This window comes from Oryctolagus cuniculus, chromosome 16, assembly GCF_964237555.1.
Source record: "Oryctolagus cuniculus chromosome 16, mOryCun1.1, whole genome shotgun sequence".
In the NCBI taxonomy this organism is placed as follows: domain Eukaryota; kingdom Metazoa; phylum Chordata; class Mammalia; order Lagomorpha; family Leporidae; genus Oryctolagus; species Oryctolagus cuniculus.
The window spans coordinates 8,503,693-8,519,253 of NC_091447.1; the positions used below are offsets into that span (position 1 = coordinate 8,503,693).

General features: G+C 43.6%; 1 protein-coding gene and 1 long non-coding RNA gene across 5 annotated transcripts in view; one reads left to right on the plus strand and one right to left on the minus strand.

Moving 5' to 3' along the window:
* Positions 1–15,561, minus strand: part of AGR3 (anterior gradient 3, protein disulphide isomerase family member) — a 43,043-nt gene that overhangs the window by 13,255 nt on the left and 14,227 nt on the right. Inside the window, exons 1-3 of one of the 3 annotated variants that reach the window (XM_051832549.2) lie at positions 11,184–11,305; positions 7,180–7,315; positions 1,903–1,966 (exon numbers count right to left, since the gene is read on the minus strand). In XM_051832549.2, the coding sequence (XP_051688509.2) occupies positions 1,903–1,966; positions 7,180–7,285 (170 nt within the window). In that variant the 5' untranslated portion in view covers positions 7,286–7,315; positions 11,184–11,305. Of the gene's footprint in view, positions 1–1,902; positions 1,967–7,179; positions 7,316–11,044; positions 11,306–15,561 lie in introns of those variants that run through there. The other 2 variants (XM_008274076.4, XM_051832548.2) reach the window with 2 other exon arrangements.
* The window catches only part of LOC138845849 (uncharacterized), a 99,058-nt gene continuing 93,353 nt past the window's right edge, over positions 9,857–15,561 (plus strand). Inside the window, exon 1 of one of the 2 annotated variants that reach the window (XR_011383051.1) lies at positions 9,857–10,098. This is a non-coding gene — a long non-coding RNA (uncharacterized lncRNA). The remainder of the gene's footprint in view (positions 10,099–15,561) is intronic. The other variant, XR_011383052.1, reaches the window with a different exon arrangement.

Consider the following 15,561-nt stretch of genomic DNA (forward strand, 5'->3'; position numbering starts at 1 on the left):
TTGTTTTCCCAGTAAGTACGATGTTTACTTTTTTTTTTCTTTCTGGAATGGATGCTTCCTTGTTAGAATAAATTTAAATAAATTAATATTATGAAATACAAATTGTTTTTTAAAAATTTAGGCATGTATATTGCATTCTATTAAATGTCTTCTTAGCATTAGGCCGGTGCTGCGGCTCAATAGGCTAATCCTCCGCCTTGCGACACCGGCACACCGGGTTCTAGTCCCGGTCAGGGCGCCGGATTCTGTCTCGGTTGCCCCTCTTCCAGGCCAGCTCCCTGCTATGGCCCGGGAGTGCAGTGGAGGATGGCCCAAGTCCTTGGGCCCTGCACCCCATGGGAGACCAGGAGAAGCACCTGGCTCCTGCGATCGGATCAGTGCAGTGTGCCGGCCGCAGTGCACTGGCCGCGGCGGCCATTGGAGGATGAACCAACAAACGGCAAAGGAAGACCTTTCTCTGTCTTTCTCTCTCACTGTCCACTCTGCCTGTAAAAAAAAAAAAAGTCTTCTTAGTATTTTAGAGATAGGAGATACTTGCGTGTTTTATCTCCTTATCAATGTTAAATTATTTTAATTAATATAACTCCTTTTTGAAAGATTAATTTATATATTTGAAAGGGAGAGATAGGGAGGGAAGAAGGGTCTTCCAACTGCTGGCTTACTCCCCAACTGCATTCAACAACCAGGGCTAGCCAGGAGCCAGGAACTCCATCTGGGTATCCCATGTGGGTGGCAGGGACCCAAGAACTTGGGCCATCATCCACTGCCTTCCTAGGCACATTAGCAGAAACCTGGATGGAAACATGGAGTAGCTAGGACTTGAACCAGTGTTCCAACTGGGCATGCAGTGTTTGCACACAGCCAGTTAGCCAACTGTGCCATGGTAGTATGCTCCCCCAATTAATGCATTTTTTAAGCTGGAATCGTGCTAGCATTCCTAGATGGTCTTAGACTTCTGTCTTTGGTAATATTTGTCTGGTTTCAAGAGTACTAGATTCTCACCTAATTTGGAATCTTTCTCCTTCCTTAAAGAGTATTGGAATTGTTAGATATTTAATAAATTCTTGGGGAGTTTTAAAAAATATAACATTCTCCCAAAGATTTCATGGGTCTTTAAATCAGTTTTTTTAATTTTTTTTATTTTTATTTATTTTTTTATTTTTTTTATTTTTGACAGACAGAGTGGACAGTGAAAGAGAGAGACAGAGAGAAAGGTCTTCCTTTTGCTGTTGGTTCACCCTCCAATGGCCGCCGCGGCCGGCGCACCGTGCTGATCCAATGGCAGGAGCCAGGTAATTATCCTGGTCTCCCATGGGGTGCAGGGCCCAAGCACTTGGGCCATCCTCCACTGCACTCCCTGGCCACAGCAGAGAGCTGGCCTGGAAGAGGGGCAACTGGGACAGAATCCGGCGCCCCAACTGGGACTAGAACCCGGTGTGCCGGCGCCACAAGGTGGAGGATTAGCCTATTGAGCCACAGCGCCGGCTTAAATCAGTTTTGAGTACTGAGCCTGGCATGGTGATTGAGACATAGCAGTGGACGCTTGGTGAGTCCCTGACCCATCAGCTGCCAGTGTGGATGTTAAGAGCAGAGCCCCACATCATTCTGATGATCAGGAGGCTGAGGACACCTGCTCCCAACAGGCTTCCTATGTAAGCTTGTAGCATGCCTAATGAGTGGTACTGCTTGAGTTATACAACTTAAATAAAAATCTTGCTTGGGTAGTAAGGAAATTAATACAAAGGTATTTACCGTTCTCTTTCATAAAGACAATTTTAGTAGCAACTCTTGGTCCAAACAGCACATGATAGCAATGCCAATACTTGCTTTCTATCTATATGACCTATTAAAATTAACTTTGTATCTATATGACCTATTAAAATTAACTTAAGGGCATTTTACCTTTTGTGAGCATGAAAAAGACCTTCTTCATAAGTTTGTACCCAAGTGATGTCATCTCCCCACCCTAGAACAGAGAAGAGAAATCAATGCATTAATGGCTACCGAAGAGCTCAGATATGGGATTTTGATACTGGTATTTATCTGTCTGAACCGCCAAGCTTTTGGCTGTTGTGTGGAGGTTACACACTTTAATTTGGTACAAATAGGTAGAGTGAGAATATTTGGGTACTCTGTTTAAAACCCCAAGGCCCTTGGCATTGAACCCAATAAGTACTTGCTAAATGCTTTTCTGATTAATAGTAGTTGAAAGGACATCTCAGGATTTTCCAGATTGCATAGGAAATAATCTTTGCATGTTTTGTATAACTGTCAGGAATACTTTGGATTATATATCATACTTTGGAGTGCCAAGAAATGGTGACCCCCTCTAAGTCAGTAGTTATTGTGAGAAAAGGGAATTCAAAATTTTGGTTTGACTTCTGACTTGGAAAAATTCTGGTATGGGAACTTCATGGTTGAGAGACAGCATAAAACACAGGTGTTCCGGATGTATCCAAGAGATTGGAGGAGAGAGAGAGAGAAAGCAGTGAGTGGAGGGTGAACCCACTAGCCTTAAAGAAGTATGAGGAGCTAGGATGTGTATTAGAGACAGAGTAAGATCAAGCAGAAGAGTGCACAGACCTTCAGGAATATTACACAGTATTTTAAGGAAATACCACAGTGTACAATAAGATACACTGAACTAATGTGAACACAGAAATATTTGGAGGCTGTTTGGGATCCAGATTTTCTTGTATGTTTCAAATATTGTCCAGTTGTAATTTCTGGTTGTAATATCATGGAAAAATAATAGCCAGAAATTATGAAGCAAAATTAAAGATGATTTCATGTTTTTGGTAACTATTGGAATACAACTCACATACCAATACATGCTCAGCTGTGACACTGTACACTTTTTCTAGTAAAAAAAAATTCACAAAGTTGTGCTACACTCTGGCCTCAGAATCTGCTCTTAAGGCATTCGGATCTGGCTAAAAAGGCCATGAGAGTTTCTCAGGCATGGAAAGCCAAGACACTGTGGCCAAAAATGACCTAAGTGAAAGATTTCAGTGGGTGAGATCCCAGCGGAAAGAACGGACCATCAAAGAAGGAGGTACCTTTCTCTGAAGGGAGGAGAGAACTTCCACTTTGGTTATGGCCTTGTCTACATAAGGCTGGAGTTGGTGAACTCAAGAGGCTTCCACAGCCTTGGCAGCTCATGACAAGAGCCTCGGGTGATTACTGACATCATAAATAAGAGTGTCAATTGTTAACAACAGGAGTCACTGTGCACTTACTCCCCATGTAGGATCTCTGTCCTTAATGAGTTGTAGTATGAGAATTAATGGTAAAACTAGTCTTCAAACAGTACTTTATACTTTGTGTGTCTGTGTGGGTGCAATCTGTTGAAATCTTTATTTAGTATATACAAAGTTAATCTTTTGTATGTAAAGAAAATTAAAAATGAATCTTTTTTGTTTTTTTGACAGGCAGAGTTAGTGAGAGAGAGAGAGAGAGAAAGGTCTTCCTTTTTCCGTTGGTTCACCCCACAAATGACTGCTATGGCCGGCACGCTGCGCCGATCCGAAGAGAGGAGCCAGGTGCTTCCTCCTGGTCTCCCATGTGGGTGCAGGGCCTAAGCACTTGGGCCATCCTCCACTGCCTTCCCGGGCCACAGAAGAGAGCTGGACTGGAAGAGGAGTAACTGGGACAGAATCCGCGCCCCAACCGGGACTAGAACCCGGGGTGCTGGCACCGCAGGTGGAGGATTATCCATGAAGAATGGGATGGGAGAGGGAGTAGGAGATGGGATGGTTTGCAGGTGGGAGGGTGGTTATGGGGGGAAAACCGCTACAATCCAAAAGTTGTACTTTCAAAATTTATTTATTAAATAAAAGATTTCTTAAAAAAAAGTTGTGCTGCAATCATTTTTGGACATTTTCATTACCTAAGAAAACCCCTGTGGCCTTTAGCTATCATGCCCCCCAATCCCAGATCTCTTCTTCTTCCTCGATCCTATATACCATCGATTTGCTAACTGTGCACAGTTTGTATACATGGAATCATTTGCTATGTGATATTTTGTCACTGGATTATTTCAATTAGCATAACGTTCTTAAGATTCATCCATGTTGTGGCATGCATTAGTATTTAATTCCTTTTTGATGATTAAATATCATTGCATTATATTGCTATACCCCGTTTTACTAATCCTTTCATCAGTTGATGGGCCTTTGGGTTGTTTCCATTTTTTGGCTTTTTTTAATGCGTAATGCTGCTGTGATCCTAAGTGTGCAAGCTTTGGTGTGGGTATACACACAGGAGCAAAACTGCTGAATTGAACTGCCAGACTGTTTTTCCCAAGGTGGCTGCATCATTCCACATTCACACCAGCAATGTTGCCGGTTTGTTTTTGCCTGCTTTGAAACTCTTAACATTGGAAGGCTCTTTCATGTTCATGTTCATCTAACACCTCATCTTAGCAGAAACTTCATCTTTGTCCTAATCTTGATTCTCTTCCAACTCTGCTTCCCACATTCATTACACATCAAAGGAACGCTGTTCTAGAACAGCAGGTGTGATTATGCCCCTGCTTAATTTTCCCTCTTCTGTTGCTGCAAACATCACTCAATGCTGGAGTGTCAGCAATGGGCAGAACTTACATTGTGTATTCCTATTCAACATGGGTCCACAAACATCAAAGAGTGTCTGCTTACTTTACTGGGCACTGCGAATACAAACGTTAAGTAATATAATCCAACCCTCAAAGAATCACTCACAGCCCCATCAGCAGCTGTGTTCTAGTCTACTTGTTTTGATATGTTCTGTCTCGTAGTCATAATAGGGCAAAGGGCACTCAGAAGTTGAGGTCCTCTCGGGATCTCTGTTCATTGCTTTTAATCCCACCTGTAAACTGTCTTTGCTTTCTTTGCCTTCTGAGGTTTCATTCACTCCTGTAATACGTGTTATTGAGTATGTCAGGCAATGCACTGGGTGCTGGGCGGCTGTCTTGATTCAAAAGAAGTAAGACATTTTTTGAGTCATTGTATGTACCTGTGCTTTTGTTTCTTGAACCATCTATTGCCTTGATCCAATTAATTATCTTGTTTTTCGCCTTACTGTCTGTTTATTTAGCTGCTTACTGCTGCCCTCTGCTTTCAGGGGCTCCAAGTGCTACTTCGCATCCTGTACCCACATCCTTCCCTCTTCCCCTTTTAACCCTCATTCATTCTGAGCCTTTTCTCTTGGTTTCCTAAATGGCAATAGATGGCAACAAGCAAAACTACATAGAAGCCAAGTTTTAACAATGGGGTTCTCAGTTATTATCACATCCTTGCTATCAAAATAGTTCATTAATAATTGTAATAGGAGATCCATTAAGTTGTATGCATATGCTGTTTCTGTTTAATATATTTTTCATAACATTCACCAAAAAATTTTAAGCCGACATTTAAAAGTGAGCACAGAGCATGTTGACGTCTTATGGTAGGTGCAGGTGTAGCAACGTGGCTTCTCTCAGTCCTGGAAGCTCATCAGAGTCAATGCCTAGTTTAGTCTTTGCCACTAAAGTGTTACTTGACCAGGGCCGGTGCTGTGGCACAGTGGGTTAAAGCCCTAGTCTGCAGTGCTGGCTTCCCATATGGCTGCTGGTTTGAGTCCTGGCTGCTCCACGTCCGATCCAGCTCTCTGCTATGGCCTGGGAAAGGGGTAGAGGATGGCCCAAGTCTTTGGGCCCCTGTACCCCTTTGGGAAACCTGGGGGAGGTTCCTGGCTCCTGGCTTCAGATCCACACAGCTCTGGCTGTTGTGGCCAACTGGGGAGTGGGCCAGTGGATGGAAGACACCTCCTCTCTCTCTCTTTCTCTCTCTGTGTAACACTGACTTTCAAATACATAAATAAATCTTTTAAAAAAAATTACTTGACCTCTCTGTTCTATTATCTTTATGTCTATATAGAGGGATATATAATAAATTACATTTCTCCCTTTCAATTGATTTCCTTGGCAAAAAGTTACTGAGTCTCTAGTATATAGTTGCTGTGATTGCTAAACTGAAGTAGAATGAGTTATCAGGTAAACCCCAGTAGGCATTTGGCTGGCACCCAGTACATCTGTTAAGAAATGAGTGGACTTGATAAGCAAATAAATGTTTTAGAATTTGAAATCATACCACAGGAGGTCTTCATTTCCTCGCTCTATTCATGTGATCTTTCCAAACAGTGCTCAAGTGCTCTTGTAGTTGAACTGCTGATTTTGAATTCCCCGAGTGAGGATAGATGGTTCTAACTTACCAGGAAATTGTAGAAACCAGTTTTGGGAATTTTTCCCTTATAAAAATGTCTATTTATACCTGAAGTTATGTTTGTTTCTTAAGCCAAGAAAAACATCACAGAAAGAAAAATGTTTTCTAATCCCAAAGCCAATGATAAATCCAGCTTATGACACCCAAAACCGGTGCATGTGTCTTTGGGAATCAATATAGCAAGACTGGCCTAAATTCTCAGGAATTTGGATAAAGTTTAATTTTTTGGGTAACTTTGTATAAAATCAGTCCAAATTATTTTCTTAATAAGCAGGACTTGGAATTTGAGTACATTTCGAAGAATTTAGGTATTTTTAAGATATTATGATGATATACCCATCAATCATATTAATCATTCTCTACGACTCTGGTTATCATAGTTGTAGAGAGGAATTCAGTTCTCCACTACTTTTGCTAAAAGATACGACATGTATTTTTTTTTTTTAAATTTTAGATTTTTTTTGAGAGACAGAGACAGGAACAGAGCTCCCATCTGTTGATTCCCTACCCAAATGTCTGCAACAGCTGGGCCTGAGCCAAGCCAAAACCAGGAGCTGGTAACTTATTCCAGGTCTCCCACGTTAGTGGCAGTGACTGAATTACTTCAGCCATCATGGCCTTCTCCCAGGGCACATGTTAGCAGAAAGCTGGAGATGAGAGCAAGAGGTGGGTTTTGAACCCAGGCATTCCAATGTGGGATATAGGCCAAATGCTTGGCCCAGGAAATTGTTGTTATTTTTTCCCAGTTGGTTTAATTCACTGTCAAAACTCAATGGATCCTTCCTGTTTGTCTTTAAAAATCACCTTTGGAGCCACACAATAGAAATCTTTCAGTTAATTGAATTTGCTTCATAACTAGAGTATGGGTGAAGATATCAAGTATTTTTCAAACAATGCAAATGATTGAGTTTAGGAAATGACATAAAGAATACCATACCTCTTGAGAGTGTCTGAGGAGGCCTCTTTCCCTTTTTGATGGCAATAGCAAGGTTAGAAGAGATGGTGATAAGGAGGAGGCAGAGAGCCAAAGCATAGTGTAACATGGTGCCTTCTAGAACGTTCCTCGGGAGAAGCTGGAGGACAGAAGATAATGTTCAGGACCTTACTGGGTTACTTCAGGCCATGTTAAAAGACATTTACTTAGAGCTGGTCCCAGCCTGTGTGGATGAATCATTCTGCTTCCTTAATCTGACTCAGTCTACCCACCCTTTCATCCAGGTTTTATTCTTTTTTCTTTCTTTCTTTTCTTTTCTTTTCTGACAGGTAGAGTAGACAGTGCAAGAGAGAGACAGAGAGAAAGGTCTTCCTTTCATTGGTTCACCCCCCCAAATGGCTGTCATGGCCGGCGTGCTGTGTGGATCCAAAGCCAGGAGCCAGGTGCTTCCTCCTGGTCTCCCATGTGGGCACAGGACCCAAGCACCTGGGCCATCCTCCACTGCACTCCTGGGCCACAGCAGAGAGCTGGACAGGAAGAGGAGCAACCGGGACAGAATCCGTGCCCCAACTGGGATTAGAACCCAGGATACTGGCACTGCAGGTGGGGGATTAGCCTAGTGAGCCATGGTGCCAGCCCCAGGTTTTATTCTTAATAAATATCTTAGAAGTGGAATCAACTCTGTGAATGCTCACTTGGTGAAAAATCACATTCTGGGCATCCTGCACATAGGGTGAGGCAACTAAGAGAGAACTGGATCCAGGTGTTAGGTAGGAAGTCAGATATGAGCTTATGTGTGTGACAAAGGCCTAAGGAGAATTTGGGTTCAACATATGCATCTCAAAGCCATCCCAATAATGTTTCAGGGGCAGCCCAGTGTTTGCATCCTGCCCTGCTCCTTCTACCCAATAACCTGCCAGGTGGGGGTCCCCGCCCCTTCTGCCTGATAATCTTCCAGATGCAGCCCAGTATCTGCATTTCAAATACCCTGCTCAGATCCTCCAGGGGGTCTTGCTCACCCTTCCTCTAAACCCAGGGTGGCACCAGCTAGGCTTCCTCTTGTTTGATAACTTCTGGGAGAAAACTCAGATAGGAATTTCTAGTATTTACACCCATAAAGTCTTTTGTTTCAGGAGGAGATGTGAGAAGACAAAGACCCATCTCCTTAAAAACCCCTGGCCTCAACTGGACTGCGCGCTCAGCCCTCTGCCTCTCTGCTGAGCCGCCCACCTGGCCTGGTCAGGTGTCTTCTCCACTCAACCATGGAACCTCGCTCTCCCCCAGTCTAAGTGACTGGGCACTCTCTCTCAGGTTCTGTCTGGAGAGGTGCCCATCTGTTCTTACGGATATCCCTACCCTAATAAACCTTGCTATTTTACTTTCCACCACTCTGTCTCATGCCTGAATTCTTTCTTGTGCGAAGACAAGAACCCTGCCATTCACTGGTAACACAGGCACATGAAACCTGCTGCCAAACTGCACAGCCCCACAGAGAAACGCGAACAAGATGGTGTTTGTTAATGGCCTTGGAATTGTAAAGAGCGATACAAAGGTGAGGTCTACCAGCCAGGGATAGCCTTTGCCTCTTGATTCTTCTAGACCCAGTGATTAAAACAACATTTTAACTCTGTATCATGCTGAGGCTAAGCATGAACAAAGACTGCTTGAAACAGGAATCAGGGGAAAGTTAGACCACGAAGAGTCCTTGTCCTTCAATTCCTTTATGGTCAGTCACTCCAATGGTCACTCAGCCCCTCTGCCCTTCACCTCTTTTCCAAAAATCAAACATTGGCATATTGCTGTGACTTAAACATATGTATATAGAATAGAGTGGAGTTCATATTTTTTGTTAGCTAACATTACAATTGATTCTAAAGTTAGTGTGCTTTTCTTTTTTATACTTTGCATGGTAAGATTTAATCAAAAGTCCAGAGTGTGGCCTGAGTTGGTCTTAAACCACTTGGTAAATGCATTACAAAGTATGTTCCATACTTGTGAGATGTTGTTTAGTTACAGTATTCTTAGCATATAAATCCCACATGCAATTCTGAAACTTCATCTCAAAGTAGGAAATAAATGATGGACAGTTGTCCTTCAGGTTTATTTAAAGTTCCTTTACAGTTTTTTTCCCCCCTGATGATTTATGTTATTCAGTGGTGAACGTCTCACTAAAATAGTGCAATTTCCTGGCTGAAGTACAGTGAATGACTCTTCAGTGATTGGTCATACATAGAAGTTTCTGCAGTGAGCTGTGTTAGTCACTGTACAAAACTGAAACTCTAAGCAGGCCCAGTGCTTTGGCATTGGTAAAACCAGTGGCACTTGCCATAGTGTAGTCAGGTAAACAACAACTGTAGTCATGGAGAGCAGCAGTGTGGTGGTGGTGAGGTTTACAGAGGATGGGTTTTTCCAGACAGTTCCGCATTCCTCTGGTGCCAGTGTGTGCCTCTTCTCAGTGGGGTGTCTCTTCCAGCCCAGCTCTGGACTGAAAGGGTTGTCACTCCAGGTTTGCTGAATTTAAATGATTTGCCTCCAGAATCTACAACTAACTCCTTTTGTTCTACTTTCTTGTCTTTGCCCACTAAACAATTCTGTTAAACAGTAACCATGGTGCCAGATAAAGATCTCAATTCAAGTTCTTATAACTTGTTAAACCATAAAACATTGCAGAATATCTTCCTGTACCCCGAGGGCTGGTCATCTTGTACCTTAAAGATTGAATCCAAGCAAGGGTGGATTCCAGTAGGGCTGAGAGACAGCTGAGTCTGAACACAGAGCCAAGCCTGGGCAGGGACCTTGGTCAAGGTGTAAGTGGCAGTGGACAGAATGAAGGGACCCCCTGGGACAGCCTGTTCACCTGGATCCAGTGAGCTTCTAGAAGGTCTGTGGATGGCTACAGGAAGCTCAAAACTCCCTGAAACTGTATGTATGGGTGTGTGTGCCTCTGTTCACTTTCCTAGGGAAAATGGTCCCACATTGCCTTAAGTTTCTTATACGTAAAGAAGACTCAGGGAACACCCAACTGCGGGAAGTACTGGCAATGTTTTCCACGTTAGAGGTGGAGATAAGCAGGTGGAATCTACATTAGAAAGTGTAACTCCCTCTCTTGCCATTTTAAAGCTGCCAAATTTAGAGGTGAATGGGAAACTTTTTTTTTCTTTCAAATGTCAAGTATTTATGTATTACCAAAGACTTTCTGCTTAACTCAAAATCTTAGTTTTCTGTTTTACATGGTTGGTAAATTAAAATAGACTACAACAAAGCGCTACAACTTGCCCATTGTTGGTTTTGAATGAACAGTGCTTTCCTTGGTGAAGTGGAATGTGGGTGACTGAGGGTGCTTTAGTCCCCATTGCAAAGGCAAGCTTCTTTGAAGGGGGTACAGGGATGAAGGGGGTACAGGGATGAAGGAGACTTGGTCATGATGCCACAGCAGGTTACAGCACAATTTGCCTTTATAAACATTGTCCAGTTAGCATTTTCTTACAATAATAGCATTTTGCATTTCAAAATAATTCAACACAAGCCACTTACTTAAATATTGTATTAAAAATCTCTATATTTAAAACACACATACACACACACATACACACAAAGGATAGTGGGAAGAACCAGTGTTCCCTATAGACTAATTTTTAAAGAGTCATTTTTGGTTGATGCCAGTTTATATTCTAACATCCGTATAAATAGAGAATAAAACTGTGAGGCCAGCAAAGGAAATTCAGTCCAGTAAGAGAAGAAAAACACAGTTCCATTCACTTTCCCCACCCTTTCCTGAAAGCCTCATTTTTAAACAGCAAAAGTTGATCATTTAAACATAGCGGAGGTTGAGCACTGATTATATAATCTGGAGACGTTGCTTGCTTACCTGTCCTGGCCCGTGCTCCTGTCAGAAATGTTTTCTGGATGTTTCTGGTTAAAAACGGGTGTGGATTTATAGACACCTGCACACATACGCACCTGACTGACCTACAACCCCACCTGCCTAGGTACAATCGCATAGTCACCTGCAGACTTGCACAAATAGGCTTGTCCGAAAAACTCTGTCCTACCAAGTCGCATGCTTCTCACACTGAAAAGGCTCTTCTGTTTCTCTAAATCAAGACTGAGTGTCCTCATGAAATCAGGCCAAATAATACCATCTTTAGGATCCTTTCTCCTCTGCTTTTGGCTTCCCAGGCTAATTTAATGTTTGGCTGGAGTTCAACACCGAGAGGGGAAAAAAGGAAGAAAAGAACAGGGAATGAATGTGGTCCCTGTGTGTGCCCCATTGTTCTTGAGAGATCCTGAGGCCTGCAGATTAGATGAAAAGCAGAGAGAAATTCCTAGGGGTTACTCTGTTTACAGGAATATAATTAACAACTGAAGAGATTAGCAACCACTCCTTTTTTTTTTTTTTTTTTAAAGAGAAAGAGCGAACCGGAGACAGAGAGGGAAATAAAAAATGAAAATACTGTTTTAAAATTCAACACTTTTGTAACTGGATTATTATTCCCGATCTTTCTATAAAACCTTTACCCTACAATGCCAAAAAAAAAAAAAAAAAAAAAAAAACCAGGAAGACAGGCAATTAGATAAGTTTGTCTATAATAGAAACTATTTAATAGCTAATTAAATTAACTAATATAATCACTGCTAAAATGGTCTAGGGCATGGGTCACCAAATCTGATCCACTTGGTTTTGCACAGACTAGAAACTAAGAATGAGTTTAACATTTTTATCATTATTAAATGGCTGGGGACGGGTCATAAGAAGAATTGGATTTTATAATACGTGAAAACCATGTGCAGGTCAAATTCTAGGGTCCAGAAAGAGATGACTATAGTGGGTAGAGTGTGGCCATGTTCATTGCTTACCTGCTGGCTGTGACAGGGCACAGGGGACAGCCGGAAACATGAAAATTTACTAACTGATCCTTCACAGACCCCTAATCCAAAGTAAACTCTTAATTGTCTCCCTTCTTTCCCCCCTCCTTCCTTCTCTCCCTTTTCTTCCTTCTCCTCCTCCTTTTTTTTTTAAATTTATTTATTTGGAAAGAGAGAAATCTTCCATCTTCTGAGTTACTCCCCGGATGGCCACAATGGCCGGCACTGGGCCAGGCTGAAGCCAGGAGCAGGAGCTTGATCTGGGTCTCCCACGTGGGTGGCAGGGGCCTAAGCACTCAGGCCATCTTCTGTTGCTTTCCCAGGTGCATTAGCAGGGAGCTGGACTGGAAGTGGAGCATCCAGGACTCAAACCAGTGCCCAATTGTGATATCGGTGTCACAGGTGGTGGCTTAACCTACTGCCCCACAATGCTGGCCCCTCACTTCTCCTTTTCTCCTTTTTAATCCTCCTCCCTTTTCCCTCCCTCCCTCCCTCCCTTCTTTCTCTCTCTCTCTCTCTCTCTCTCTTCCTTCCTTCCTGCCTCCCTCCCTTCCTTCCTTCCTTCCTTCCTTCCTTCCTTCCTTCCTTCCTTCCTTCCTTCCTTCCTTTATCTCTGTGTAAGTGCACAAATACACTGCTAAGAAATGGGAGTGATGGTTGTGTTGCTCCTGATGTCTAGGGAATGTGCTTTTAGTGTTTTGAGTTTAGACACAACACTGCATTTGGTTTACCATGCTAAGAATCTAGCCACACACAAACACACGTATATGTACGCATACCACCCCCCCCCCCCCGCCCCAGTCTCCTTCTACCCAGCTCCAGCTGTTGTGGCCATCTGGAGAGTGAACTGATGGATGGAAGAACTCATTCTCTCCCTCTACCTCTGCCTCTCTGTAACTCTGCCTTTCAAATAAATAAATAAATTTTTAAAAATATTTTATTTATTTATTTGAGAGGTAGATTTACAGAGAGAGAGAGGGAGAGACAGAGAGAAAAGGTCTTCCATCTGCTGGTTCACTCCCCAAATGGCTTCAATGGCCAGAGATGGGCCGATCGGAAGCCAGGAGCCAGGAGCTTCTTCTGGGTGGATACAGGGGCCCAAGCACTTGAGCCATCTTCCACTGCTTTCCTAGGCCATGACCAGAGAGCTGGGTTGGAAGAGGAGCAGCTGGGATACAAACCAGTGCTCATGTGGGATGCCAGCCCTGCCAGCGGAGGTCTAGCCTACTATGCCACAGCGCCAACCCTAAGCACGTTTTTGTGGATCTCTCATATTCAGTGTCTGCACACTGCAGATTCTTGTTCTGTCAAGAATGGTTATACCGGGGCTGGCGCCGTGGCTCACTTGGTTAATCCTCTGCCTGCGGCCCTGGCATCCCATATGGGCACCGAGTTCTAGTCCCGGTTGCTCCTCTTCCAGTCCAGCTCTCTGCTGTGACCCAGGAGGGCAGTGCAGGATGGCCTAAGTCCTTGGGACCCTGTCCCTGCATGGGAGACCAGGAAAAAGCACCTGGCTCTTGGCTTCGGATCGGCGCAGTGCCAGCTATAGCGGCCATTTGGGGAGTGAACCAATGGAAGAAGGACCTTTCTCTCTGTCTCTCTCTCTCACTGTCTATAACTCTACCTGTCAAAAAAAAGTGGTTATACCTTCATTGCAAAGTCATAACCTGTGCATTTCCATGAAGCATCTTAGATCCTGAACATTCAGGATTGTACACCTCAACACTTGTTAAACTTGTGATATTTTCACTACATGGATAGAAATGCAGTTTCCCTCTGGTGTTTGTCCTATGAGCTAAGTAAGAAGCAGAATGTAAATATAACTTTTTGATTATAATTTCAAGTCCTTCAATCAGTTCCTTACCTGTAGCCTCTGATGGAAAGAATTCTTCTTCTTCCTCATCCTCTTCCTCACCTTCTCCCCCTCCCCATCCTCTTCTTCCTCTTCCTCCTTCCCTTCCTCATCCTTCTTCTTATTATTTTTAATAAAAATGTTCCTGTGAATGGTATTGTGGAACAGCAGATTAAACTACTTCCTATGATGCCAGCATCCCATATAATCTTTGATTCAAAAGCTGGCTGCTTTTAGTGTTTAGTGCCTTGCTAAGGCACCTGGGAAAGCAGTGGAAGATGTCCCAAATGGTTTGGTCTCTGCCACCCACATGGGAGATCTGGCTGGAGTTTCAGGCCCCTGACTTTTGCCTGGTCCAGCCTTAGCTGCTACAGCCATTTGGGAAGTAAACCAGTAGATTTAAGATCACATCCTCTCTCTCTGGCTCGCTCTCACTCTCACTCTCGCTCTCTCACTGTCTCTCCCTCTCCCTCTGTCACTCTGCCTTTCAAATAAATACATAAATCTTTAAAAAATGTTCTTGTACCTTGAATAGGAATAGCATTTTTCCTCCCACAGCAGGAGATCACAAACTTAGTTCAGTTTAGGGAAATCCTGTTTTGGAAGATGTGGGTGAAGTTAGAATGGAGTCTGCAGAGCTGGGAGGCAGCCATGGTGAGTCTGAAGATGAGGGTAGATAGAAGAAGCACTCCTCAAACCAAGTCCCTCCCAACCCAATGTTATCCATCTTCCAGCCTGAACTTCTATCCTTCTCCAGCCACAGGTCATTCCACCCAGCTACAAACGAATGAGGAGCAAGTAAAGTCCAAACTTGACCTGTAGAAGTCTCCTACTGGTCCCTTAGGGAGCACCCCCCCCCCCGCGCCCCGCCTGCTCCCTGCCAGGTGCATGCCCAGGATAGCCCAATACTACCAATATACAGCCAATGTCGGACCTTCCAGGAGAGGCGCTAGTGAGCAACACTGCCATTTTGAGAGTGTCATTTGAAAAAGAAGCAGCTGTGCCTGGGTGGAACACTGAGCCCAGTGCAAACCCCAGTGCTGTGTGCCAAAAGGCAGACACACCTCCTCAGCCTGATAAGCCCCCCTTCCCCTTTCATGTCTAAGCTGAACATTGACCTCTTGTCAATTTCTATTTGCAAATGGACCAAGAGGACCCTGGGTGGGTGTCAAAGTGGAAAGATGAGCAGGTGCAGATGGTGGGAGAGGATAGCATAGCCACAGAGTCACACAGCCAGGACAGTGCGGAGACCAGCAGTGAGTCTGGCAGCAAACGGACCCCTGCCTGCACCCAGTGGACTGCAGAGTTTGGATGTGGCCTGCCCTGGAAGGTTAGAGGATAAAGAATCTTTATAAGACGGCCAATGTAGTACTCCTAATGTGACCAATAAGAGTTTTGAAGTTGGTGTTCTGAAATGTAGAAATGAATTATGTGCATAAACTGCAGGTGCGAAAGCACCAAACCATAGAACAGATGATGTTTTCAGGGCCAGTGAGGAGCACTGAATCTATATAGGGAATTGTTTCATTTTGATAGCTTTGAAAGAGTACTGGAGGAGCATTGGCCAAACACAATACTTTGCCAAGGTTCTTGGAGCGGCCAAACATCGTGCGTATGGTCGACAGGGAAAATAAACGTTGAAGACATTTCTAAAAGTCAATTACATT